Source organism: Andrographis paniculata, unplaced genomic scaffold, assembly GCF_009805555.1.
Source record: "Andrographis paniculata isolate CXL003 unplaced genomic scaffold, ASM980555v1 Contig76END, whole genome shotgun sequence".
Classification (NCBI taxonomy): Eukaryota; Viridiplantae; Streptophyta; class Magnoliopsida; order Lamiales; family Acanthaceae; genus Andrographis; species Andrographis paniculata.
Window position 1 is genome coordinate 1,017,275 of NW_026137613.1, and position 26,966 is coordinate 1,044,240.

The following is a 26,966-nucleotide window of genomic DNA, read 5'->3' on the forward strand; positions in this document are numbered from 1 at the left end:
TTGTACAGTTTTGTCTACAATTACAAAATGACTTGATATATTCAAAATGCATTATATACAAATCCATGGCCGAAGAAGTACAAAGTTTGTACTAAACCGAACCGAACTGAATCGAATCATGTCTTTGTATACAAGAGCGCACGGGTACTAGCCGCGGCGCTTACCAATAATCCTTACACGAACAAGAACCGTGCCTAAAATGATGAAATCGCGTCCTATCTCTTACAACAATTTCCCTATCCATCGCCCTCGACGCTAATTTCATAAAACTGTGGCAATCCTCGCAGATCCTAAGGTTTTTTATAATATGAATACAAGAGCGTCGCTCGCAGCTTATCAGACCGTAACACAGCGCGAGCTTCTCGCTGTGCCAAAGAACTATCTCTTTCTTCTCCACTTCTTCTATATCCAACAATACGCAATTCGTATTTGGCGCGTAACCAATCTTTTCCACCTCGTCCCGTACCTCTTCTAGCTTCGCGTAAATCTCACCCGTTCTTCGATGGCTTTTATCCGCCGTCAAAAACTCGTGGATCCCGTCGTCGTCTTCAATCCTACTACATCCGCGCTCCTTCGTTATGCCTTTCTTCTTCATATAGTGTCTCACTTCCCCGACGTTTTTCCATCTTTTCTCTTTCGCGTAAACGTTCGACAAAAACACATGTGCGCCGTCGTGATCCGGGTCGAGCTCAAGAAGGCTTTTCGCGGCAAATTCGCCCAATTCGAATGCGCCGTGAATCCGACAAGCGGCCATTAAAGAACCCCAGATGATAACATTCGGCGCCATTGGCATTTGCTCGACGATCTCGAGTGCATCAGCAAGAAGATTAGCTCGACCGTAGAGGTCGACCATGCAACCATAATGTTCTAGCTTAGGCGTAATCGCGTACTCGTTAACCATAGCTTCGAACATTTTCCGTCCCTCTTGAACCAATCCGGCATGGCTACAAGCGTAAAGAACGCCGACGAATGTAACCCAATTCGGCTCGACGTTTTCATTTTTCATTTGATGAAAATGGGTTAGGGCGTCATCGACATCTCCGTGGGTTGCGAGCGCGCTGATCATGCTCGTCCAAGATATCACATTTCTCCTACGCATCCGAGCAAAAACCCTTTTCGCGTCCTCTAGACTCCCGCATTTGGCGTACATATCGATCAGAGCATTGTTTATCGGCAAAGCCTTTCCAAATCCTTTATCGTCGACAATCGAATGGATTTTTTTCCCTTGATTCAACGCGCCGAGAGAAGCGCACGCCGAAATAACACTCAGCATCGTCACTTGGTCCGGCTTAACTCCGCGCCGTTGCATATCATCGAATATTTTTAGAGCTTCTTGGGGCCTATTACTCTCCGCGTAACCGGAAATCATCGCACTCCAACAAACCAAGTCCTTATCATCAATTTGATTGAAAACTATCCGAGCAGCTTCAACATTACCGTTCTTCGAGTGTCCGGAGATCATGGCAGTTGACGCCACGACATTCTTTTTTGAAAAGCTATCGTACATGCGTTGCGCAATGTCCATCGCCCCGGAAGTTATATACATGTTTAGAAGCGCACTCTGCAAATGGGAATCGATCACAATTCCATTTTCGGATATGAGGCTGTGCATGAGCTTCCCGAGTTCCAAATTCCCGGCGCGGCCACAAGCAGAAAGAATAGTCGTGTAAAGCCTTGCATCTGGATTTATATCGGAGCGCTTCATCTCTGTGATCAGAGCTTGAACATCATCAAACCTCTGACTTTGGCAATATCTATGGCAACATTTCACAGAACTATAATCAGAAAACACAAAATTTAATCTATAGCACGCATACGGCGTGCGCGCGAACACACAAGGAGTGTCGAAAGATGATCAAACATATTAACTTTTGAACACCAAATTATTCCTCTTATTCCCTCCTTTTAAGAAACCGAAAAATTGCCCATAATTCCTTTGATTCATACTTATGTATATTTATATTTTCAACTTTGTTTTCATATTATTCATCGAAATTTTTCTCTATAAATATCACATCTAATATACATTTTTCATTTAAAATAGGCAAAATTACCCATAACTCTCAAGGGGTTTTGAAACCTAGTGTAAATCTTTCATATACTTTAAAAATTGCATGGCCCCTTATATTTTAAAAACGTTGCATGAAATCTCTTTGTACATTTTTTTTGCGATGAGAAGATGATTTCATATCTACGAGTTTCATGCAATATTTTTGGAAGTATAACGGAACGTCATACCATTTTTAAAGTATAGGAGAATTTATATTAAAGTTTTGACACCACGGGGGAGTTATAGATAATTTTGTCTTTAAAATATTACATAAAATTAAACATACTTTAAACTTTTTCATCTTATACAATACTTTAAACTTTTTCATCTTATACAATACTCACCGATATAATGGTTACTATATTTTCTTAATCTATATTTAAGTAGAACGAAGGTAGTATTATTTATTCACTATTATAAAAATTTCCCCCTTAAAAAACATAGCATTTGGAAACTATTTTTCATTTTCATTTCAAATATTAAAAAAAAAAAAAAAAAAAAAAAAGAACTGTTCTTCATTCAAAATTTCACATCCAACATAATGTACAAAATAAAGAAACTAAAACCAAACTCTACAAATAAAAGCATACTTTGCAAAACCATCTAATAAGATCAATTTTTCAAATATCAATCAACAATCAAAAGCTACATTTATCACAAGAATGTCGATTAAGTCGATGTTCGTCGATTTCTCAGCACATTTTCACAATCAACTAATTGAAAAACCAAAAAAAAAAAAAAATGTTAACCATGGTAAAATTCAATGAGCATAATTTGTTCACCACAAAAAATCAAAGAGTTATATAGCCAAATTCGTTATGGAGTAAGATTTTTTTCGAGCTTATTTATAGAAGAAGTACTCACCCATCGATCATGATGTGCCAAGTGACGACATCTCTATGGGACATTTTATCGAACACTTGGCGTGCCTCAGAAACCATTCCACAGGCAGCATACATTCCCACCAATGCAGTTTCCACAAAAGGATCCGACGCGTATCCAAGCTTCGCGCACAAGCTGTGTATCATTTTCCCTTCATTAATCGCCATGGACTTCGACGCCGCCTTCAGCAATGGAGGAAAGGTGAACCTGTCGATGGGGAAGGCTTTGGCCTGCATTTTCTGGTGGAACAATAGCGTGTAGTAGGGGTCGTTCGAGCGCGAGAGATGCTTGAGGATTTTGTTCGAGAGCTTCGGCGGCGGCGGAGCGGTGGCGGCGGGGATGGCGGAGAGGAGGGAGAGGGCGTAGGATGGGAAGGAGAGGGAGGGAAGGAGGAGGTGGATGAGGTGTTGATGATGGTGGGGGTGTCTGAGGAGTTGAGCGTGGATTTGTTTGAGGTGAGGTAGGGATGTGGCGGTGGAGATGAGGTGGGTGAAGTTGGGCTGGTGGCGGAGGGGCGGCGCCGCCGCGGTGGGGGGGATGGGAGTGGTGAGGAGTGGCTGCGCCATGGGGAGGGTGAAAAGCGCTTAGGACGGTATACATATATTTCTACACTATTTATTAATAATATTTTTTTATTAAAAAATCACATTATGTATACATATGTTTGTTTTTTTGAAAAAATACTTTCTTCCATCTAGTAACTATTTATATATTTTTCTATTTTGATTCTTTTTTAAAATAAAATATCAATTTATTTGTTTAGTAATTTTAATATTTATCTGATATTAAAATTACTTTTAAACTTACATTGTATAATAAATTTTTATTTTGAAAACATTTTAGTTTTTTAATTTTTATTTATGCATTATATAATATTAATATTTTTAAAATTTTGTGCAAAAAATAAATAAATCGATGACCGTCCAATTACAAAATATATACATTTATTTTTGAAGCGGAGTTTAATAAATAATAATACTTTAATTTTAGCGAGTAGTTAAATATAGTGTAATGATATTTTTAACTTACTTATGAGTATTTATGAAAAAAAGTTAAATATTATATTACATAGTTACTTTTTAATTAGATTGTTCAAAATAAAAATATATATACTTTTTAGTTAGACTGAAGGAATACCAAATATTAAGTTTTATACTAAATTATTTTTCATAACTTTCTTAACTAATATATATATGTATTCACCAAATATATATATATATATTTATAGAAGTCTCGGTGAATATTACTATATCTGTCATCCAAATTTATTCTAATTCTTTTTAGTTGTCATCCTAATTTATTCTCGTTTTTTTTAATAAAATAATACCATTTTTTCTACTTATTTTTTGCCATAAAAAGAAAAAAAAGTTATTTTTACTTATTTTTCTTAAAATTGTGTCCGATCAAATGTGTATAAGTTTACATGAGAGAGAAAGTACTAAAAAAATATAATATATATACTAATGCAATGTATATAATATACTTCTCCGTTCAAATTGAAGGTGTATATTTATTTATTTATTTATGTAGTAAATTAAAAAATATGAGTACCTTATTGGTCAGTGAAAATATGTAAAATAATTTTAACAATTTTACCTTAATAAGCACAAAAGAAATAATATTTTTGTAAAAATTACTTTTAATATTATAAAATATATATATATACTTTTAAATGAGAAGAACAAAAATAATAAAAATAAGTATATTGAATTAAGACGAATGAAATATAAGTTTTAGTACTAAAATTTAAAATTAGAAAAAAAAAAAAAAAAAAAAAAACATGAGGACAAAAAATTAAAGAAAGAAAGGAAAGATATCCTTTCAGTCTTTAAGTTCGACCCAAAATTTACCCAGAGTATATTCATCGAACAACGGTTGTGAATTTTCTCCATAAACATTAAGAAGCAGCATTGATTCTTCCTCTTCAATCTAGGTTTAAATTTGCTTCATTGTTTTTCTCCTTGGGCAATATTACAATATACATTTCCAATATAATATCCATATTTCTCACAACTGAAACATTTTATATGTTGTTTGTCTCGACCCCGATGATGGTCATTTCCATAGCCTTGAGATATTGTGAAATTCTGACGACCACCTCGGGCTTGTCCGATACCTCTGCCATGACCACTTCCATTCCGACTACCTCTATCGTGATGGTAAAAACCACGTCCTCTTCCCGTCGATGACAATCTTCCTCCTGAAGTTTTCCTATTCGACTAGTTGTGCGTCTTAACAAGCATTAAGCCCCCTTTATTACTCGTATTTTCATTGCGAAGTTTCAATCGGTCTTCATAAGCTTTGAAATGACCAAAAACTTATTCGAATGACATTTTGTTCATATCTTAATATTGTTCAATTGAAACAACCAATTGAAGATACTTGTCTGGAACCGAATCAAATTTTTTTGAACAAGTGCATTGTCATCAAGCATAGCATCGAGGTTTCTGAATTTCGATGTCATACCACTCAATTTCCCAGCAAAGTCATCTACTGTTTTCCCATCAGTCACTCGTAACCTTTCAAGTTCACCCTTCAACGTATGCAGTCTCACTTTTTGCACTCAATTGACTCTCAAATACTTCATTTTTTAATGCATCCCAAATTTTCTTTGTTATTTTTTTTCTTCGATACTTGCAGAAGAATATTCTCTAGCACTGCCTGAAAGATAGAAGCCCGAACAACCTTGTCCTTCTTATCATCCACATCCACTTTGGCCCGTGGTTCGATGGACTCCTAAATTCCTTGAACATCCACGATGATTTCCATCTTTATTACTCATGTAGTATAATTCGTCGGGATTAACATAGGAGATTGGACAGGAACAATGTTGCTTTCTTTTCCTTGTTGCGATATTATTGACATGTCTTTCGATCTTATGTATTTGGATATCAACGTAGCTCTACTCCACTACAATATCATGAAGTGCCTATTCTAATGCAATTTCAAATACTACATATATATATTTTTCGAAACATAAGAATTATTTTTAATAATATATTACATCAACTCACAAAAAATCAATAATTTATAAAAAAAAAATATTTTTTATATTATTTGAGATATATCACATCTCAAGTAAAGAATCTATATATACATCTACAAAAATAAAATGACACTGTATAAACAAACTTTATTAATTTTAAAATATGAACCTAATTAACAATATTGGCATAAATATAAAAAGAAATCATATGTCATCTAAATTTATTTTTACTTTACTTTTTTTGTTGTCATTTAAATTTATTTTCACTTTAGTTTTTAGTAAAAAAAATACCATTCTTTTTACCCTAAAAAGTAAAAAAAAAAGAATTATCTTCTTTTTTAAAAAAAAAAAACTCGTGCTTAAGCACACAATTGAATGACTAAGAAAGTATCATTTATAATAATATATATATGTAAGTAATACCTCGTTCGTCCCGACTCAGATGACACCAAATGATATAGTATTGTTGATATTTTAAATATATTTAGCATTATATCTCAATATAATATAGAGTATACAATATGAATATTATAATACAAATAAATTATTTATTTATTTATTTATAATTAATTTAAAATTAATTTTATGAAAAATGTGAAATTTTAAATATAAATAAAAATATATACTATTGAAAAAAAAGATAAAAATTAAGAAGTTTTGAATTAGTATTGGGTGTAAGAAAAAAGAATTTTATGGATAAAAAGAATATTATTTTTTACTAAATAAATAAATAATGCTCCTAAATAATAAAATTCAAAAACTTTCTTAAAATTAACTCTCAAACCCCCTCCCTCAAAAAAAGAAAAAATAAAATCATCAAATCAAAAAAGGAAATAATAAAATAAAATAAAATGAAAATTACGTCCAAACCCAAACCGGATTAGTGAATCCTAGCTCTGGCATTGGTCCATTCCTGCCGGATTAAATATTTTAAAGGGTTAAATTACTGTTTATTATCGTGTCGAGATCGAGTTGATTCGTGTTGACCCGTATACATAATATACATAATTAAATCGAATTTCTTAATTCAAATTAAATAATTTTTTGTTGTGTTGTCGTGTTAAATTAATTGTTATTAAATTATGATGAATTATTTAAAATTAAACTTAGTTTAAATTACTTTATGAGAAAATTATTAAATTATTAATATATTATAATCGGGTTGTCGTGTCGGGTTCGACTTGAGAGCCTCAACCATAACCCGACCCGTTTACTATCGTGTCGGGTTAGTGTCAATCCGTATACATAATCGGATTGAAATTTTTGATCCAAATCTAATTATTTTGTGAGTGTATCGGGTCAAGTTTTGCCAGTTTATGAACAATTAAAAAAAATAAAAAAAAATTAATTACATATTTTTTATAGAACTTCGTTGTCACCACTCCGCGCTAGAACCCTCCTCTACACCATCTGCTACCACCGGCTTCTCTCTCTCTCTCTCTCCTGAAAAGCATTCGATGCGTACGAATCCAGGAGCAATTCGGCCCTTCCAATCGAAGGATTCATAGCTGGCGATCAAAAAAATCTCCGAAACCCTACGAATTCTGATCCCTTGAGTTGAACTGGTATGCTTTCTTTCGAAACCCAGCTACGAATAATAGTACAAATCCATTGATTTTTTCTCTAACTGCTCAAGTGTATTCATCATGATCTCGATTTTTTAATTTCGTATCCAGAAGATATATATATATATAAATCCTGTAGCACAAGTATGATCAAGTTTGTTTGGCTGCAGCAGAGGATTAAGAACTTCCGTGCTTTGCCACTGAATGACCTGTTCTGATTTCAATTTCTTTGGATACAGACAGCTTATGAATCTATTATATTTAAAGGATTTCTGTCTAATTATGTTCAGTGGAGGAGGTTTTTTTTGAAGGATCATGAGGCTGGGTGAAATTATGTATCCTTTTACTTTAAGATTACTTGATAACTATAGGCCAAGGGATTGTCCAACTGATAATGGTTACTGGATGATGATTGGAGTGACTGTGGCTTGGGTAACAAGATTACTGTTCTTGTACCTGTTGCAGAGCCACCTAAAAGTGGAAATTAGACCTTCAGTTGTTAGTATTTCTAACCATAATCTTACAGTGCCTCTTTTCGCGACGTGCGACTAAGCAACAGGCCCACACTTTCAAGTCATACAATACTCGGGGATCTTTTGATCGAAATTAATTGAGCTAAGCTTAGTTGAATCCAATTCTCAGCAGTTTAACCTGAACGGTCTTAAGGCTTAAGTTGCTTGTGCTTTCAGCATGGTAGCTACTTGCAGTAGGACTAAGTTTGAGGAGATGGACAACTGCGTCGTTGACAATACATGTTGCTACCCCTACAATATGTGCTCCACAAAAAGGAAGAATTAAATCATTCTGGAAAACACACACACTCTCACAAACTATTCTTTGCTGTTTTCTTGTCATTTATGTCTGTCTTTGCTGTTAAGTATTTGGGAGTATAATCATTGGTTTTTTTTTTTAAGTGCCACTATAATACTCATTAGTATCTGGTTATTGGCAGAATACTGAGAAAAAAAAAAAGAAAAATGAATTAGGATCAATCAATATCAGAGTTACCCTAAAATAGTATTTCATCATAATTACAAATGAGATCAAAAAGGCCATGTAACCGAGAAAGAGCCCTTCTGAGCAAAGCTTAATGTTCATATATTAGTTAATTGCTCACTGTGTTGCTGCTTTAAAGTGAGACATTTCAAATCTCTCTTCAGTCGAGTTCCTTCTAAAACTATTCATTAAGTAGGCAAGTCTACCCTGATTGTTTGGAAGCATGGATTGGAAATGTATTCAAGCATAATGGTAAATTGGTCCCTTATAATTATTATACAGTTTTATGTCCATTACCCATTTTATGAAGCGCCGCCAAACATGATAAGCATATGCATTAATATCTACTTACTATTGGGGTGCTAGTTCCAGTTGCAATACCCATCAATCTTTGGATCGTCATTTTTCCTCAAATAGCTTCAAATGTTTCTAAAATTTAGTCTATTAGCTCCACTTAACTGAAAGAGTTAAAGATCGTCTCTTATAAATAACATGTGGGATTTTTGGAATTTGTCTGTCCTCTTTTATAGCTCTTTGAAGGCATATAGTGATATCATCTATAAAGTACGGTGTGTGGCTTCCTTTATTAGTTTGTATTTATATATTTTAAACTTTCAATTGGAAATGTTACCTGTTATCTTTCCTCTGGCCTTCTTTCTTAGACCAAGGCCGGGATGGCAGATGTGACTGGTTATATGCGAACTTGCTTGCAATCTGGAAAACTCGCCATGTTAGCAATTCTTGTGTCCGGGGGAATTGTTTTGCAAATACTGGTTCTATTCTAGACCTTGTTTTAGCTTTAGTTCTTTGCTTGTGGTTGATTCTTGTGTTCTCACTATGTTCTTTTATCCGGTGTCTGTGATGATATTTCAGGCATGCGCTCTGTACAATAATTGGTGGCCCATGTTAACAGGTGCTATATATTTGCTTAAATTTTTGTTAAGATTCAACCTTTTTACCTCTATATATATATATATATATACATTGAAATCACACCGTAACTTTTTTTCAGTTTTACCTGTCTATTTGTGAATATTTCACTAGCATTCATGTGTCACCTAGAGAATCTTGATAGTTAACTTTGTCCTTAGTATGATTAAAATATGAAACATCAACTGAATTGATATTGTTTAGCAAATCTGGAAAAGCATCCAAAGATTTTGCTGTTCATTCGCCTTTCCGGGTCGTAAAAAGTGGATTTTGGAAGTCAGGCAAGTTATGCTGTTCAAGTAGAAAGAATTGCACCAAATTGAAAATGTGTGTGTAGGTTTCTAGCATAATTCGAACTTGTACCTGCATTTCAGAAACTTTGGGACCTTAAAAATAATCGTGCGATTGATCATCATTAGAGGGCTAGCACTTTTCACCCTTTCTGTGTCGGGTTCTAAAATTTGTATTTTCTTTTCTTTTCTTTTTTTTTCTGCAGTATTAATGTATGTGGTTCTACCAATGCCTTTAATCTTCTTTGCCGGATTTGATAGCTCTTCTCTCTATTCCGAATCATCCAGTGGGTAATGTCTTCCTTTGCAGTATGTTTAACATTATCTATATCTGCTCCCCTTCATTTCAATTTTTCGACACAATTCTATTATTAAAAACATATATACACATACATATGGGTTCCTACCGTTTATGCAGTTGGATAGATGCAACAAAGTTTCTAACAGGTGCTTCAGTAGTTGGTAGTATTGCTATTCCGGTCATTCTCAAGCACGCGGGTGTAATTGGTTGGGGAGCATTGGCAATGGAGCTTTCATCTTTTTTTATCTTTGCTATGGCCATTTTATGTTACCTTGGTACAAATGGGGATGATGCCTATAGTATGTTCTAAAATTTGGAGGTTGACGAGGCTTGCGCCTGCCTTATTCGGCTATTGCGCAATCAGTCGGTGCCGGTGTGTGTTTTCTTCTTGTGTGGAGATCTTATCTGTGCCTTTTTTTTGTTCTGCTCTGAGGTGTGACAGAAATGTATATATACATTTGTGGCACATGACATCATCTTCTTGTGTTGAAATGGTGTGAAAAACACCACAGGGAATTTGGATTATTTCTAAACATTAATTAATTTGATTCATTTTGTAATTTGCATTTTTTTTTTTTTTTTTTTTTTTTTGTGTTATGTGAAATTGATGCATGTTTTAATATAATTATAACCTTTTTTCTTGTAAGGTGGATTTAAATTTACTCTCAAAAGTTTTCAATTTTATCTTTTGCATATGTTTCAAAATTTTTGTCTTTTGAATTTTCTAAGAATGATTACTCGCAGTTAGAACACTCATTGGTGGACAATTCTTGAAAGTAAACTATATGTAAGTGTAAGGTACGAAGGCCATGCCCATCTCCAACCCATTAATTCTATTTATTCAGTTTTAACTCTAAATATACCATTGCTATTCCAACCTATCAACTCTATTTATCCAGTTTTAACTCTAAATATATAATTGCTACAGTAATTTTACTCCAACCATAACTCCAAAAATTGGCCTAATTCATTGGCGATTATTTTTTAATCTACTAAAAAATATAAAAAAAATAATACTTTAAACGAATGAAGTAATATTTTGAATTTTTATGGTTAGTTATTTAAAATAAAAAATATTACTAAAGTATATGTTTTTAAAAAGAAATAATAGTATTTTTATTAAAACTTGAACCTTCTGATCAACAATATGCAGCCATTCTGGGCAAGTTTATCAGAACCTAAGGTGTGATTTTGTGTTTTTTTCTCGCATTTCCTCCAAAAATATATATATATATATATATTAAATGCACTCATCATTTTTATATCATATACATATTTTTATATATTTCACATAAAAGCAAAACAGTATATATATATTTCATCAAACTATATCACAGACCAAACACAACCCTACTATTTTCTCCTAAAAAAAATTTCTAAGTCAAATAATCGAAAACAAAAAAGAACTGCATGTATTTCTTTTCATTTTCTACACAATTTCTTAAGACCTTAATTGAAAAGAAACACATCCAAGACAAATACAAATATGTGATACAAAAATATGAAAATGAATAATAGTTTCACTCACTCACTCAGTTATGTTAAAACAGAGCTTTGCCTCATCCCAAGGACCATTGATCTCAAATTTATACTCTTGAACTCTAATCAGCCAGTACGGACACACCAAATTCACAAAAACAAGTGTACTCACCAGCACAACAAACAGCATTCCATGAAATCGATACACGAAAAACAGCGTCGCCGCAATCAATCCCATCGAAACAAACAGATGCAGCCGAAAAGAATACTTTTTTACACAGTGGCACACAAAAGGAGCAAACAAGAAAACTTGCAGGGAGAAGAGGACAATGGCGAAGACAAGAAGCCGAGAAGGAAGTCGAGAGGCGATCAAAAGGGAAGCAACAATGGAGGCGTTAAGCGATATGTTGCTCGCAAATGTCGAACATTCGAGAGAACCCGAATAGTTGTGTAGAAAGAGATGAACTATGACAAGAAAAGCCGTCAGCGCCCAAATGGAGTCGGAGCTGATCGATTGGGTGAGGGTGTGATAAATGGGAGACAGGGCGTATAAGCCCGTTATGAAGAACGAGGTTTTTAGGACATAATTGAGAAGTAAATCGAACGAAAGCATTTCTTCTGTTAAAAGAACGACTAAAAATCCTGCCCCGAGAAGGCCAATGTCGATTAGGACAAGAGATCTCTCGGAGAAAAGAGATCTCAGGGTATAAGTCCAGACCAAAACCACGAGAGCAACAATGCACAAATATTGTGAGATGCAAATTGAGTCGAGGATTACCTTGGCCAAGTCTCGTTTCACGACGTTGGTGTTCATGATCATGTCTTCCAGAAAAGACTCGTCAATGTGGTTGTCGTCGAAGCCTGGTTGCATTCCTCCGTAAGCAACTTTTCTCCACTTCGGAAAGGTTGGAGATATACTTCCAGGCATTTGGGGCTCCATTGTCGCTGCAACAACCTGTATAAATAACGTAAACATATTGAACCCGAACCTACACAGCAGTAGCAATGATTCTCGCAAAATTCATACAAGAAAAATGACACCAAACAATGTCAAATAGTACTACCTAAACTAAAATCAGACCACAAAAAACTACTAAATGGGAGAAATAAACTCTAATGGTGAGTTACTTTTATACCAGAGCTCCCTAAACTAAAAGTTTACTTATTATTTACTACCTCTCCGTCCGGCTCTAAGGGTTTCATTTACTTTTTGCGTGTTGATTTTTAAATATTAATTATTATATCAAAATATAGTACAAATTAAGAAAAAATTGCAAAAATACTTTCATTAATGTCTTATAATACTAATAGAAGGACATTTGTACAAAATATTATACAAATATAAAGATATTTTTAATGTTAAGTACAATTACGCAAAAGGTAAATGTGACCCTTAGAGGCGGACGGAGGAAGTATATACTAGCCAATAAGCATAAGGGCCGAGATCATGTCTATATAAGTACATATATATGTGCATAAGAAATGGAATTCCCACTATTGTCGATTTCAGGATGTCGTATGTGTGTTTCTTTTGAGGTTTTATCCAACTTGTTATTATTTGAACTCTAAATTTTCTGAAAAAATATATAGTTTCATAAATATCTCATCAAACATTATTTAAATAAAAAAACTCAAACGTCAAAACCCAATTAATACTGAAAAGAAACATATCCCTGTGACGCAAGGCGTGCAAAATGATGAAAATGCTTCACTTATACTCAACCCATCGGCATTTTCATCCATAATGAAATAATAGAGGCTAACGAACACATATAACTCCATCCACGACTATGCCTAAAAGCCACCAAACCCACACACAATACAAACACCACAACTCTCAAACAACAAGACTAAAAAATATATTAGTTATAGTAATCTAAATAAAGACATCACTACGTAGTCTACAAATTTCAATTTCCCTCTAAAAAACAGCATATCCGACGCCTATTTTCTATTCAAAACACTGCGTCAAACAACGATTTTCACCTTGACAGTTTTAGAACCCAAATGACTAGTAAGTAAACACACAGTATTAACCCAAACATACTAACACAAATTTAAGTGCACAAACATGAATAACAAAAACACTTTCATACTAGTAAAAATGCATTTCAATAATGGCTTCAATCTCATCTTCCAATCACTTAAAAAAGCAATTCTAAGCTACAAAGAGGAATACCTTTTAACCCTAACAACGCATTTCCATTAATCATTAAGATATATTATCTTTTCACAAATCCCCGAAATTGTTCTTACAAAAACTACACTTGCTTACAGATAATTAATTCTGATTATAAATTTAAAAAAAAAAAATCTGATAAACACGTACTCATGTAAAATGTGGAATGAAATAACACATTATCAACCAGCAACAATCATTTAACCCAGATAGAAAACCTAAACAAAATCAAAATTCATAAGCAACCGAAACTAACTCTTCAGCAAATTAAAAACAAATTAAGACGGGAACACCAGAATTAGTGATAAAAATTAAGCAATAGCTGATCAATCGACAAGCAGCACATACCGGCACAGGATTTAATATTGTTAATCTTGAGGTGCAAAACAAGAACGCTCGCAAAATGAATCATATACCGATCTAAGCTAGAAACTATTCCCTCGCCAGTCGCCAATCTCCCGGACGGCATAACATATCCGCGCGCTGCTCTGCAAACTCTGGGGATTATTTATTTGGGTATTTGAATCGTAAATATGGTAGGGTCATGGATTTGGGTTATTTGATTATAGGACCTAAAACCATTTCCAATCATTAACTTTATTTTTCCAAGACTACAGTACATTTTTCTATTTTTTCATTTTACAGGTCTGCTACGGTTGGAAAAGTCAAACATTGTGGCTCCTTCCTCAATCCCACGTCGCCTAAATTGTGTAATGGGGGGGAAGTTTCCTATAAATACACCCCCTTCCCTTTGTTACAATAATCCCGCAGCACAATCCTCGTATTCTAATTGTATTGTATTTCTTATCTTCTCTCATAATACAAGTTTGGTTGGGGTCCGAGGACGTGGGCAAAATTTTGCCGAACCTCGTTAAATTTGATGTTCTTTATTTTGCTCTGGTGTGTTGATTATTTTGCGGTTATTTATTATGCTTTAATTTTGCCGAGAAAATTCTGTCAAAAGGACTATAGAAGGTCCAAGGAAATTGGGTTTTAAGTGAGCCTCGTGTCTCCTCCAATTACCTGGGAATTTTTTTCGGTATTAATTGGGTACGATATTTCGCCGATCGTGTGGGGCTAACCTGTTTTTCGCAACAATTGGTATCAGAGCCTTGGTTGCTTAGTATGCTCTGTGGTCGCAGTTAATCTGATCTTCCACATCAGAAAAGTGTCTTGGTTAAGCTGCCCTTATTGTGTAATTTTTTTTGTTGGTAATCAAAATCTGGAGCAGGAATGGCGGAAAAGTCCGGTGAAAAATCAACTTCAGATTCAAAGTCATTGGTGACGTCGTCATCAAGAACGATGGTCACGAATGCCAAATTCGACGTAAAAAAATTTGACGGTACCAATAATTTTGGTATGTGGCAATGCGAGATGTTGGACATCTTGTTCCAACAAAAGCTGGACGGAGCACTCGCAAACAACAAACCGGAGGATGTTGATGATAAAAACTGGACGAGAATTAACTGTCTGGCGTGTGGTACAATCCAGCTATGTCTCTCAAAGGAGCAGAAGCATCCATTTATGAGAGAGACGATGACGCACAAATTATGGAACGAATTGGAGGACAAATTCATGAAAAAGAGCACATAAAATAAGCTCTACATGAAGACGAAGTTATATTCCTTTCAGTATTTGTCAGGTACCACCATGAACGAACACATAACTAGATTTGATTTTCTAGTTACTGATTTGTTGAATCTGGATGAGAAGATAAATGATATTGATAAGGCGCTGATACTGCTAGCATCACTTCCTGATGAATATGAATATATAATTGTTAGCATACTAACAATTTCCTTTAAAGAAGTTACTACTGCTTTGTATTCTAACGAGATCAGGAAAAATGATAAGTTAGAACATAGGAGTTCGACTGGTGAAGCCCACCATGCCTGGGATCGTAACCAAAAAATACAAGCCGACGAGAAGAGGCAGATCCCAGTCAAGAGGCAAAGTAGCAAAAGATGAATGTATCTTTTGCCATGAGAAAGGACACTGGAAGAAAGACTGTCCCAAGCTACAAAAGAAAAAGAGAAAAGCAGTAGCTGAAGCTGAAGCATGTGTTGCTGATAATAATGAATCAGATTATTCATTAGCATGTGCCTCATCGGTGGCCTGCAGTGACGACTGGCTGTTGGACTCAGGATGCTCATTCCACATGTGTTCCAGGAAGGAGTGGTTTGTCAATTTTGAAAACATTGACGGCGGAATTGTCTATCTAGCTGACAATCAACCTTGCCAGATAACTGGAGTTGGTTCGGTTTATCTGAAGAACCACGATTGAACAGTTAAAGTGATGAGAGAGTTCCGGTACATACTGAAATTTGCCAAAAACCTCATTTCAGTGGGAGTCTTGGAATCTAAAGGTCATTCTATCGGCATTCAGAATGAGATTCTTAAAGTGATCTCAAGAGCACTTGTCGTCATGAAAGGTAAAAGAAAAAATAACATGTATCTAGCTGACAATCAACCTTGCCAGATAACTGGAGTTGGTTCGGTTTATCTGAAGAACCACGATTGAATAGTTAAAGTGATGACAGAGGTTCGGTACATACTGAAATTTGCCAAAAACCTCATTTCAGTGGGAGTCTTGGAATCTAAAGGTCATTCTATCAGCATTCAGAACGAGATTCTTAAAGTGATGTCAAGAGCACTTGTCGTCATGAAAGGTAAAAGAAAAAATAACATGTATCACTTTTAGGGCAACACAATGGTTGGCGTAGCAGCAGTAGTATCAGCACTAGATAAAGAGGATGAGATGACCAAGCTCTGGCATATAAGACTGGCATATAAGACTTGGGCATGCAGGTGGAAAATCCTTGCAGACTCTAGCAAAGCAATGATTATTAAAGGGTACAAAGACTTGCAAATTTTTGCTAGCACTGTGTTATGGGAAAGCAAACGCGGATGAAGTTTGGAACAACAATCCATAACACTAAAGGCATTATGGATTACATTCACTCAGACGTATGGAGACCAATCAAGACAGCTTCTTTGGGAGGAAACCATTATTTTATAACGTTTGTTGATTATTTTTCCAGAAGAATATAGGTATATCCAATGCGAACTAAAGACGAAGCTTTCAGCAAATTCCTCGATTGGAAGAGAACGATGGAGAACCAGACCGGGAGGAAGATTAAAGTGCTTCGAACTGACAATGATACGGAATATCGAAATGACCCTTTTTCGATATTTGCAAGAAAGAATGCATCTCCCGACATTTCACAGTACGGGACACGCCACAACAAAGTAGGGTGGCTGAACGCATGAACCGAACCTTGCTGAAGAAAGTTCGGTGTATGATGTCTAATGCTAATTTGGGCAAACAATTCTGGGCTGAAGCAGTCACATATGCAAGTCATCTGATCAATCAACTACCATTAACTGCACTTAAAGGCAAAACACCTTTGGAGGTATGGTTTGGCAAACCTACAAATGATTATGATTCTTTACGTGTGTTTGGATCTATTACATATGATCACGTAAGAGAATCAAAGCTAAATCCAAGGGCGAGAAAAACTATCTTCATAGGGATATCATCTGAAGTAAAAGGATATCGCTTATGGTGCCCGGAGATGAAAAGATGATCTTTAGCAGGGATGTTACTTTCAACGAATCAAAGATGTTGAAGAAAGTAACCAAGCAGCAGACAGATAATACCCCCGCCGGTGGAGTGTTCTTCCAAGGAGGTGGAGTTCCAGACATCTATGACTAAACTTGTAGATGATCAACCAACTGACGATGATGGTTCTTGTACTGAAGAAGAGCCCGGAGAAAGAGAGGTTTTAACCCAAGAACCTCAACAGCAACAAGATTTACCAATTGCAGTTAGGAGGCCAAGAAGAGAAATTCAGAAACCTGCTTGATTCCAAAGTATGGTGGCCTATGCACTTCCTATTATTAAAAAAGGTATACCACAAACTTTTCTTGATGCAGTGCATTGTTCTGAAAAAAAAAAGTGGAAGAAAGCCATGGACGAGGAAATGCATTCCCTTGAAGCAAATCACACATGGAAGCTAGCTGAGCTACCGAAGGGAAAGAAGACAATTGGTTGCAAGTGGGTCTATACTCGGAAAGAAGGATTTCCCAATTGTAATGATGTTCGCTACAAGGCAAGATTGGTAGCCAAAGGCTATGCTCAAAAGGAAGGAATTGATTTCAATGAGGTATTTTCTCCTGATGTAAAACATTCCTCTATTCGTATTTTATTGGTCTTGGTAGCGCAGTATAGATTTAGAACTAGTTCAAATGGATGTAAAGACGGCGTTCTTACACAGTGATTTGAAGGAGGAAATCTATATGATTCAACCCGAAGGATTTAAAGTTGCTGCAAAAGAAGATTGGGTATGCAAGTTGAGCAAATCGTTGTATAGATTGAAACAATCTCCAAGGCAGTGGTACAGACGATTTGATCAATTCATGACCGGCCAGAAGTACACCAGAAGCAACTTTGATCATTGCGTGTATTTTCGTAAGCTACATGATAGATCTTTCATTTATCTTCTTCTTTATGTCGATGATATGTTAATTGCTTCGAAAGATAGAGGAGAGAGATAAGCAGGTTGAAGTCCAAACTCAGCAAAGAGTTCAAAATGAAAGATCTTGGTGAAAGCAAAGAAGATTTTTGGCATGGAAATAACGAGAGACAGAAAGAGAGGCACATTGTTTTTGAACCAGAAGCAATATTTGAAGAAAGTACTACATCGATTTGGCATGACTAACAAAACCAAACCTGTGAGTACACCACTTGCTTTTCATTTCAAACTTAGCATTTCACAATGTCCGAAAGAGGAACGTGATTACATGTCAAAGGTTCCTTATTCAAATGTGGTTGGTAGCTTGATGTATGCGATGGTGTGTATGAGGCCTGACATTTCACATGCATTTGGGATTGTGAGCAGGTATATGCATGATCCAGGCAAAGAACATTGGCAAGCCGTGAAATGGATTATAAGGTATATTCTGAAAACCTTAGATATTGGATTGATGTTTAAACGAAGTAACGATATTGGTCAATATATAGTTGGGTACTGCGATTCAGACTATGCAGGAGAACTGGATAAGCGACGATCAACTATTGGTTATGTATTCACTCTTGCAAATGTACCGGTTAGTTGGAAGTCAACCTTACAGTCTACCGTAGCTCTGTCAACAACAGAGGCAGAATACATGGCCATAACTGAGGCTGTTAAGGAGGCAATCTGGTTACAGGGATTACTGGATGACTTGGGAGTCTGTCAAAAATACATTACGGTGTTTTGTAACAGCCAAAGTGCTATTCATTTAGCAAAAAACCAAGTATATCATGCCAGAACAAAGCATATAGATGTGCGGTACCATTTTGTGTAATGGGGGGCGAAGTTTCCTATAAATACACCCCCTTCCCTTTGTTACAATAATCCCGCAGCACAATCCTCGTATTCTAATTGTGTTGTATTTCTTATCTTCTCTCATAATATAAGTTTGGTTGGGGTCCGAGGACATAGGCAAAATTTTGCCGAACCTCGTTAAATTTGGTGTTCTTTATTTTGCTCTGGTGTGTTGGTTATTTTGCGGTTATTTATTATGCTTTAATTTTGCCGGAGAAATTCTGTCAAAAGGACTATAAAAGGTCTAAGGAAATTGGGTTTTAAGTGAGCCTCGTGTCTTCTCCAATTACCTGGGAATTTTCTTCAGTATTAATTGAGTACGATATTTCGCCGAAATTTCCATTCTTCCTCTTCCCGCGGCCGCCCAAACAGCGGCAGCAAATGCTATTCGTACAGTAGTCGATCAAGGTATGCAACGAGCAGGCACCAGACTCTTTCCTAAATCTTTTTCAGATGGGACAGCTTAAAGAGAGCCCAAGAGCCATAGTAGCCCAATGGCTGTCCAACAACGAAACACAACTGCCAAGGGGGCCTCTTAGAGATCAATGGAAAAATCTCCAGATCAAGCTTGCTTTTAGGAGTGATCTTTCCCGCGGGGACGAGATCCAAATTTGTGATTGGCTCTGCGTGAATGTAATTCATAATGCCTTTAGTGTTATGGATTGTTGTTCCAAACTTCACCTGCGTTTGCTTTCCCATAACACAGTGTTCGCAAAAATCAAGTTTGCAAGTCTTTGTACCCTTTAATAATCCTTGCTTTGCTAGAGTCTGCAAGGATTTTTCACCTACATGCCAGCTTGATCATCTCATTCTCTGTTGCTGCTACGCCAACCACTGTGTTGCCCTAAAAGTGATACAAGTTATTTTTTCTTTTACCTTTCATGACGACAAGTGCTCTTGAGATCACTTTAAGAATCCCATTCTGAATGTTGATAGAATGGCCTTTAGATTCCAAGACTCCCATTGAAATGAGGTTTTTGGCAAATTTCGGTATGTATGGAACCTTTGTCAGCACTTTAACTGTTCCATCGTGGTTCTTCAGATAAACCGAACCAACTCCAGTTATCTGGAAAAGTTGATTGTCAGCTAGATAGACAATTCCGCCGTCAACGTTTTCAAAATTGACAAATCACTCCTTCTTGGAACACATGTGGAATGAGCATCCTGAGTCCAGCAGCCAGTCGTCACTGCAGGCCACCGATGAGGCACATGCAAATGAATAATCTAATTAATTATTATCAGCAACACATGTTTCAGCTACTGTTTTTTCCTTTTTCTTTTGTAGCTTGAGACAGTCTTTCTTTCAGTGTCCTTTCTCGTAGCAAAAGACACATTCATCTTTTGCTACTCTGCCTCTTGACTGGGATCTGCCTCTTCTCGTCGACTTGTATTTTTTGTTACGACCCCAGGCATAGTGGGCTTCACCAGTCGAACTCCTATGTTCTAACTTATCATTTTTCCTGATCTCGTTAGTAGTAACTTCTTTAAAGGAAATTGTTTCTTTCTCCGTCAGCATACTAACAATTATATGTTCATATTCATCGGGAAGTGATGCTAGCAGCGCCTTATCAATATCATTTATCTTCTCATCCAGATTCAGCAAATCAGTAACTAGATAATCAAATCTAGTTATGTGTTCGTTCATGATGGTACCTGACAAATACTGGAAGCGATATAACTTCGTCATCATGTAGAGCTTATTTTCTGTGCTCTTTTTCATGAATTTGTCCTCCAATTCGTTCCATAATTTGTGCACCATCGTCTCTCTCATAAATGGATACTTCTGCTCCTTTGAGAGACATAGCCGGATTGTACCACACGTCAGACGGTTGATTCTCGTCCAGTCTTTATCATCAACATCCTCCGGTTTGTTGTCTGCGAGTGCTTCGTCCAGCTCTTGTTGGAACAAGATGTCCAACAACTCGCATTGCCACATACCAAAATTATTGGTACTGTCGAATTTTTTTAAGTCGAATTTGGCATTCGTGACCATCGTTCTTGATGACGACGTCACCGACTTTGAATCTGAAGTTGATTTTTCACCGGACTTTTCCGCCATTCCTGCTCCAGAGTTTGATTACCAATAAAAAAATTACACAATAAGGGCAGCTTAACCAAGACGCTTTTCTAATGTGGAAGATCAGATTAACTGCAACCACAGAGCATACTAAGCAACCAAGGCTCTGATACCAATTGTTGCGAAAAACGGGTTAGTCCCACACGATCGGCGAAATATCGTACCCAATTAATAACGAAGAAAATTCCCAGGTAATTGGAGGAGACACGAGGCTCACTTAAAACCCAATTTCCTTAGACTTTTTATAGTCATTTTGACAGAATTTTCCCGGCAAAATTAAAGCATAATAAATAATCGCAAAATAACCAACACACCAGAGCAAAATAAAGAACACCAAATTTAACGAGGTTCGGCAAAATTTTGCCTACGTCCTCGGACTCCAGCCAAATTTATATTATGAGAGAAGATAAGAAATACAACACAATTAGAACAAAGGGAAGGGGATGTGGGATTGAGGAAGGAGCCACAATGTTTGACCTTTCCAACAGTAGCTGACCTGAAAAATGAAAAAATAGAAAAATATACTGTAATATTAGAAAAATAGAATTATTGGTTGGAGATGGTTTTAGGTCCGATAATCAAATAACCCAAATCCATGACCCTACCATATTTACAATTCAAATACCCAAATAAATAATCCCCAGAGTTCGCAGGGCAGCGCGCAGATATGTTATGCGGTCCGGGAGATTGGCGACTGGCGAGGGGATAGTTTCTAGCTTAGATTGGTATATGATTCATTTTGCGAGCGTTCTTGTTTTGCACCTCAAGATTCACAATATTAAATCTTGTGCCGGTATGTGCTGCTTGTTGATTGATCAGCTATTGCTTAATTTTTATCACTAATTCCGGTGTTCCCGTCTTAATTTGTTTTTAATTTGCTGAAGAGTTAGTTTCGGTTGCTTATGTTCATCGGAATTTTGATTTTGTTTAGGTTTTCTATCTGGGTTAAATGATTGTTGCTGGTTGATAATGCGTTATTTCATTCCACATTTTACATGAGTGAGTGTTTATCAGATTTTTTCTAAAAAATTTATAATCAGGATTAATCATCTGTAAGTAAGTGGAGTTATTGTAGGAACAATTTCGGAGATTTATGAAAAGATAATATTTCTTAATGATTAATGGAAATGCGTTGTTAGGGTTAAAAAGTATTCCTCTTTGTAACTTAGAATTGCTTTTTTTTTAAGTGATTGGAAGATGAAGTAAGAGATTGAAGCCATTATTGAAATGTATGAAAGTGTTTTTGTTATTCATGTTTGTGTACTTAAATTTGTGTGAGTATGTTTGGGCTAATACTGTGTGTTTACTTACTAGTCATTTGGGTTCTTCTCTAATAATCTGCTGGCTCTAATTGTACGATTTATGACCTCAGAAGCTTGTTATGAAAAAGAACCACTGATCAATGAAAATATTGGTGCATTGTGAGCGACAATATGAACTACTCACCTGCCTATATTTTGCTACGCAGCGGTCAATGCAACTGTTTTCACCCATGTTTAACTCTGAGTCCTTATACCTAATAACATGAGAGATTCAAAATCATGAAAAGCATATTTTAGATAATCCTCATAGGATAATATACGCGCGTGTGTGTGTATGAGAGATCCATGCTGTTGGGTTTCTTATGATCCAGTCAACCAGTTGGATCTGCAGTACGTACTTGTTCTCAATGCATTTGTTGAAACATGTGTGAGTAAGCCTGTAGCAGAACAGAGGTACAATCAAATTAACACATGAAACTCCTGAAGCATTTTAATTCTCAATGTACAACTAGGTAGTAGCAGTAACTCATACAGTCGGAGACAACAATTCCGGGTTCTCGAACAGGCAATAATAAATAGAAAAGGCAGATTGATGATTTTAGGATTCATTTAATACTACACCCACGAATAAAACCAACACGCACTGAAATTAACCACGGAAAACTAAACAGAAGAAGAATCGAGCACGGGGCTAGGTAAATTCCCGAGGGCAAGCCATTCCCTTTTCAATGATTGAAAAAACCTTAACGTCATCTGAATCGCATTGCATAAACAGTATCACATCAACACAACCTAGTATCCAAACACAAAGAACGACTACCCACTTGTTAAACATTTCAACCCTATACTCCATCTCCCCCTCCATCATCCCAATAAGCTACAGAGTGCCAAAAACAAAACATTACGAGTTACAATCCCCCATATAAGATAAGTACATTCATCCCAAATCCTGAATCAGCGTGTCTCGCCAGAAAGCATAGAAGAAAACCTGATCTCTCTCAGCGGCAGACGGGCCGTTGCTCGGAGCCATTAGATCCGAAGCCGAGAGAACCAATGTAACTAAACAAACGCAGTAATTGAGGTCTACAATTATGCAATTACGATCTATAAGCAGGCGTACCGTATAAAGGGTTTATGCGCTGCTGCTGCAAAACCCTAAATGGAAGCGAAATAAAGTCAACAAACAAATACAGCCCTACCCTACTAGGAGATATTTATATGGTGAAACTGATAGATCCTAACCGTCCACGCTATACGAAATCGACGCTCAATATAATTCGGATTATTTATTTAAGAAAACAAAATGGGACTGGTTTTATAAGGTTTGTATTTGATTTGGGAACCACAAAGTAGTCCAATGGTCAAGATCTCAATGTTTTGGTCGAGGCTTCGATTTGCTTCTACTAGTCTAGTATTATATTTTATAGAAAAAAATAAATATACGATATGTTATTTTCTATTAACTATATTATATCGTATTGTTTGAATTGAATATTGAAGTGTGTAAGGATCTTACCAACAGTCAAGCTGAGGCCGATATCATCAAACAACATAAGAGCACACAAATAAATAATACTGCAAGCAGTATATGTATATTATAAATTGATCGAGCTTCATTCAAGAGAAGGAAAACTGGACACAATTCATGCATGCACATCATTGGATGCAAACTTGATTTTTGCGAGCACTGTGTTTTGGGAAAGCAAACGCGGGTGGAGTTTGGAATAACAATCCATAACACTGAAGGCATTATGAATTACATTCACGCAGAGCCAATCACAGATTTGGATCTCGTCCGCGCGGGAAAGATCACTCCTAAAAGCAAGCTTGATCTGAAGATTTTTCCATTGATCTCTAAGAGGCCCCCTTGGCAGTTGTGTTTCGTTGTTGGACAGCCATTGGGCTACTACGGCTCTTGGGCTCTCTTCGCGCTGTCCCATCTGAAAAAGATTTAGGAAAGAGTCTGGTGTCTGCTCGTTGCATACCTTGACCGACTACTGTACGAATAGCATTTGCTGCCGCTGTTTGGGCGGCCGCGGGAAGAGAAAGAATGGAAATTTCGGAGAAATATCGTATTCAATTAATACCGAAGAAAATTCTCAGGTAATTGGAGAAGACACAAGGCTCACTTAAAACCCAATTTCCTTAGACCTTTTATAGTCCTTTTGACAGAATTTCCCTGGAAGAATGGAAATTTCGGAGAAATATCGTACTCAATTAATACCGAAGAAAATTCCCAGGTAACTCGAGAAGACACGAGGCTCACTTAAAACCCAATTTCCTTAGACCTTTTATAGTCCTTTTGACAGAATTTCCCTGGAAGAATGGAAATTTCCAAGGGCGAGAAAAGCTATCTTCATAAGGATATCATCTGGAGTAAAAGGATATCGTTTATAGTGCCCGGAGATGAAAAAGATGATCTTTAGCAGGGATGTTACTTTCAACTCAGAGATGTTGAAGAAAGTAACCAAGCAGCAGACAGATAATACCCCCCACAGGTGGAGTGTTCTTCCAAGGAGGTGGAGTTCCAGACATCTATGACTAAACTTGTAGATGATCAACCAACTGACGATGATGGTTCTTGTACTAAAGAAGAGCCCGGAGAAATAGAGGTTTTAACCCAAGAACCTCAACAGCAACAAGATTTACCAATTGCAGTTAGGAGGCCAAGAAGAGAAATTCAGAAACCTGCTCGATTCCAAACTATGGTGGCCTATGCACTTCCGATTATTGAAGAAGGTATACCATAGAACAAAGCCATGGACGAGGAAATGCATTCCCTTGAAGAAAATCACATATGGAAGCTAGCTGAGCTACCGAAAGAAAAGAAGACAATTGGTTGCAAGTGGGTCTATACTCGGAAAGAAGGATTTCCCAATTGTAACGATGTTCGCTACAAGGCAAGATTGGTAGCCAAAGGCTATGCTCAAAATGAAGGAATTGATTTCAATGAGGTATTTTCTCCTATTGTAAAACATTCCTCTATTCGTATTTTATTGGTCTTGGTAGCGCAATATGATTTAGAACTAGTTCAAATGGATGTAAAGACGGCATTCTTACACGGTGATTTGGAGGAGGAAATCTATATGATTCAACCCGAAGGATTTAAAGTTGCTGCAAAAGAAGATTGGGTATGCAAGTTGAGCAAATCGTTGTATGGATTGAAACAATCTCCAAGGCAGTGGTACAGACGATTTGATCAATTCATGACCGGCCAGAAGTACACTAGAGCAACTTTGATCATTGCGTGTATTTTCGTAAGCTACATGATAGATCTTTCATTTATCTTCTTCTCTATGTCGATGATATGTTAATTGCTTCGAAAAATAGAGGAGAGATAAGCAGGTTGAAGTCCCAACTCAGCAAAGAGTTCGAAATAAAAGATCTTGGTGAAGCAAAGAAGATTCTTGGCATGGAAATAACGAGAGACAGAAAGAGAGGCACATTGTTCTTGAACCAGAAGCAATATTTGAAGAAAGTACTACATTGATTTGGCATGACTGACAAAACCAAACCTGTGAGTACACCACTTGCTTATCATTTCAAACTTAGCGCTTCACAGTGTCCCAAAGATGAATGTGGTTACATGTCAAAGGTTCCTTATTCAAATATGGTTAGTAGCTTGATGTATGCGATGGTGTGTGTACAAGGCCTGACATTTCACATGCATTTGGGATTGTGAGCAGGTATATGCATGTTCCAGGCAAAGAACATTGGCAAGCTGTGAAATGGATTTTAAAGTATATTCTGAAAACCTTAGATATTGGATTGATGTTTTAACAAAGTAACGATATTGGTCAATATATAGTTGGGTACTGCGATTCAGACTATGCAGGAGAACTAGATAAGCGACGATCAACTATTGGTTATGTATTCACTCTTGCAAATGTACCAGTTAGTTGGAAGTCAACCTTACAGTCTACCGTAGCTCTGTCAACAACAGAGGCAGAATACATGGCCATAACTGAGGCTGTTAAGGAGGCAATCTGGTTACAGGGATTACTGGATGACTTGGGAGTCTGCCAAAAATACGTTACGGTGTTTTGTAACAGCCAAAGTGCTATTCATTTAGCAAAAAACCAAGTATATCATGCCAGAACAAAGCATATAGATGTGCGGTACCATTTTGTGCGGAAAATAATTGAAGAAGGTGGAGTCAGAGTGCAAAAGATTGAAACCACTGAGAATCCTGCTGATATGTTGACAAAGAGTGTAACAGGTATCAAGTTTGAACATTGTTTGAACTTGATAAATGTTCTAAGAGTTTGAAGCATTTGAAGGCCCGATCAATCTGTATGATAGGAGAATTTTGGAGAAGATACTTTGGATGAGATTTGAAGGTTGCCAAGGTGGAGATTTGTTGGAAAAGTCAAACATTGTGGCTCCTTCCTCAATCCCACGTCGCCTAAATTGTGTAGGGGGGGGAAGTTTCCTATAAATACACCCCCTACCCTTTGTTACAATAATCCCGCAGCACAATCCTCGTATTCTAATTGTATTGTATTTCTTATCTTCTCTCATAATATAAGTTTGGTTGGGGTCCGAGGACGTGGGCAAAATTTTGCCGAACCTCGTTAAATTTGATGTTCTTTATTTTGCT

General features: G+C 36.5%; 3 protein-coding genes across 12 annotated transcripts in view; 1 reads left to right on the top strand and 2 right to left on the bottom strand.

Annotated features, from left to right (window-relative positions):
• Positions 1 to 5: 5 nt before the first annotated feature.
• On the bottom strand, positions 6 to 3,510 carry LOC127266422 (pentatricopeptide repeat-containing protein At4g14820). The gene is made up of 2 exons (XM_051296668.1): positions 2,915 to 3,510; positions 6 to 1,754 (listed from the first exon to the last, which is right to left on the bottom strand). The coding sequence occupies exons 1-2, from the start codon at positions 3,496 to 3,498 to the stop codon at positions 161 to 163; spliced, it is 2,178 nt and encodes a 725-aa protein (XP_051152625.1). The 5' UTR covers positions 3,499 to 3,510; the 3' UTR covers positions 6 to 160.
• A 3,783-nt stretch (positions 3,511 to 7,293) lies between these two features.
• On the top strand, positions 7,294 to 10,560 carry LOC127266603 (vacuolar protein sorting-associated protein 55 homolog). Its single transcript, XM_051296903.1, has 5 exons — positions 7,294 to 7,483; positions 9,142 to 9,252; positions 9,353 to 9,392; positions 9,906 to 9,990; positions 10,118 to 10,560. Exons 2-5 carry the CDS (start codon positions 9,154 to 9,156, stop codon positions 10,308 to 10,310), a joined length of 417 nt encoding a protein of 138 aa, XP_051152860.1. The 5' UTR covers positions 7,294 to 7,483; positions 9,142 to 9,153; the 3' UTR covers positions 10,311 to 10,560.
• A 911-nt stretch (positions 10,561 to 11,471) lies between these two features.
• Positions 11,472 to 26,966, bottom strand: part of LOC127266602 (phosphatidylinositol N-acetylglucosaminyltransferase subunit C) — a 47,230-nt gene continuing 31,735 nt past the window's right edge. For 2 of the 10 annotated variants that reach the window (XM_051296898.1, XM_051296897.1), the window contains exons 2-4: positions 22,765 to 22,803; positions 22,551 to 22,620; positions 11,472 to 12,434 (exon numbers count right to left, since the gene is read on the bottom strand). In XM_051296898.1, coding sequence (XP_051152855.1) covers positions 11,529 to 12,434; positions 22,551 to 22,598 — 954 coding nt within the window. In that variant the 5' untranslated portion in view covers positions 22,599 to 22,620; positions 22,765 to 22,803 and the 3' untranslated portion in view covers positions 11,472 to 11,528. Of the gene's footprint in view, positions 12,435 to 14,006; positions 14,885 to 18,995; positions 21,089 to 21,581; positions 21,601 to 22,550; positions 22,621 to 22,764; positions 22,804 to 23,190; positions 23,244 to 23,354; positions 23,620 to 26,966 lie in introns of those variants that run through there. The other 8 variants (XM_051296894.1, XM_051296892.1, XM_051296896.1 and 5 more) reach the window with 8 other exon arrangements.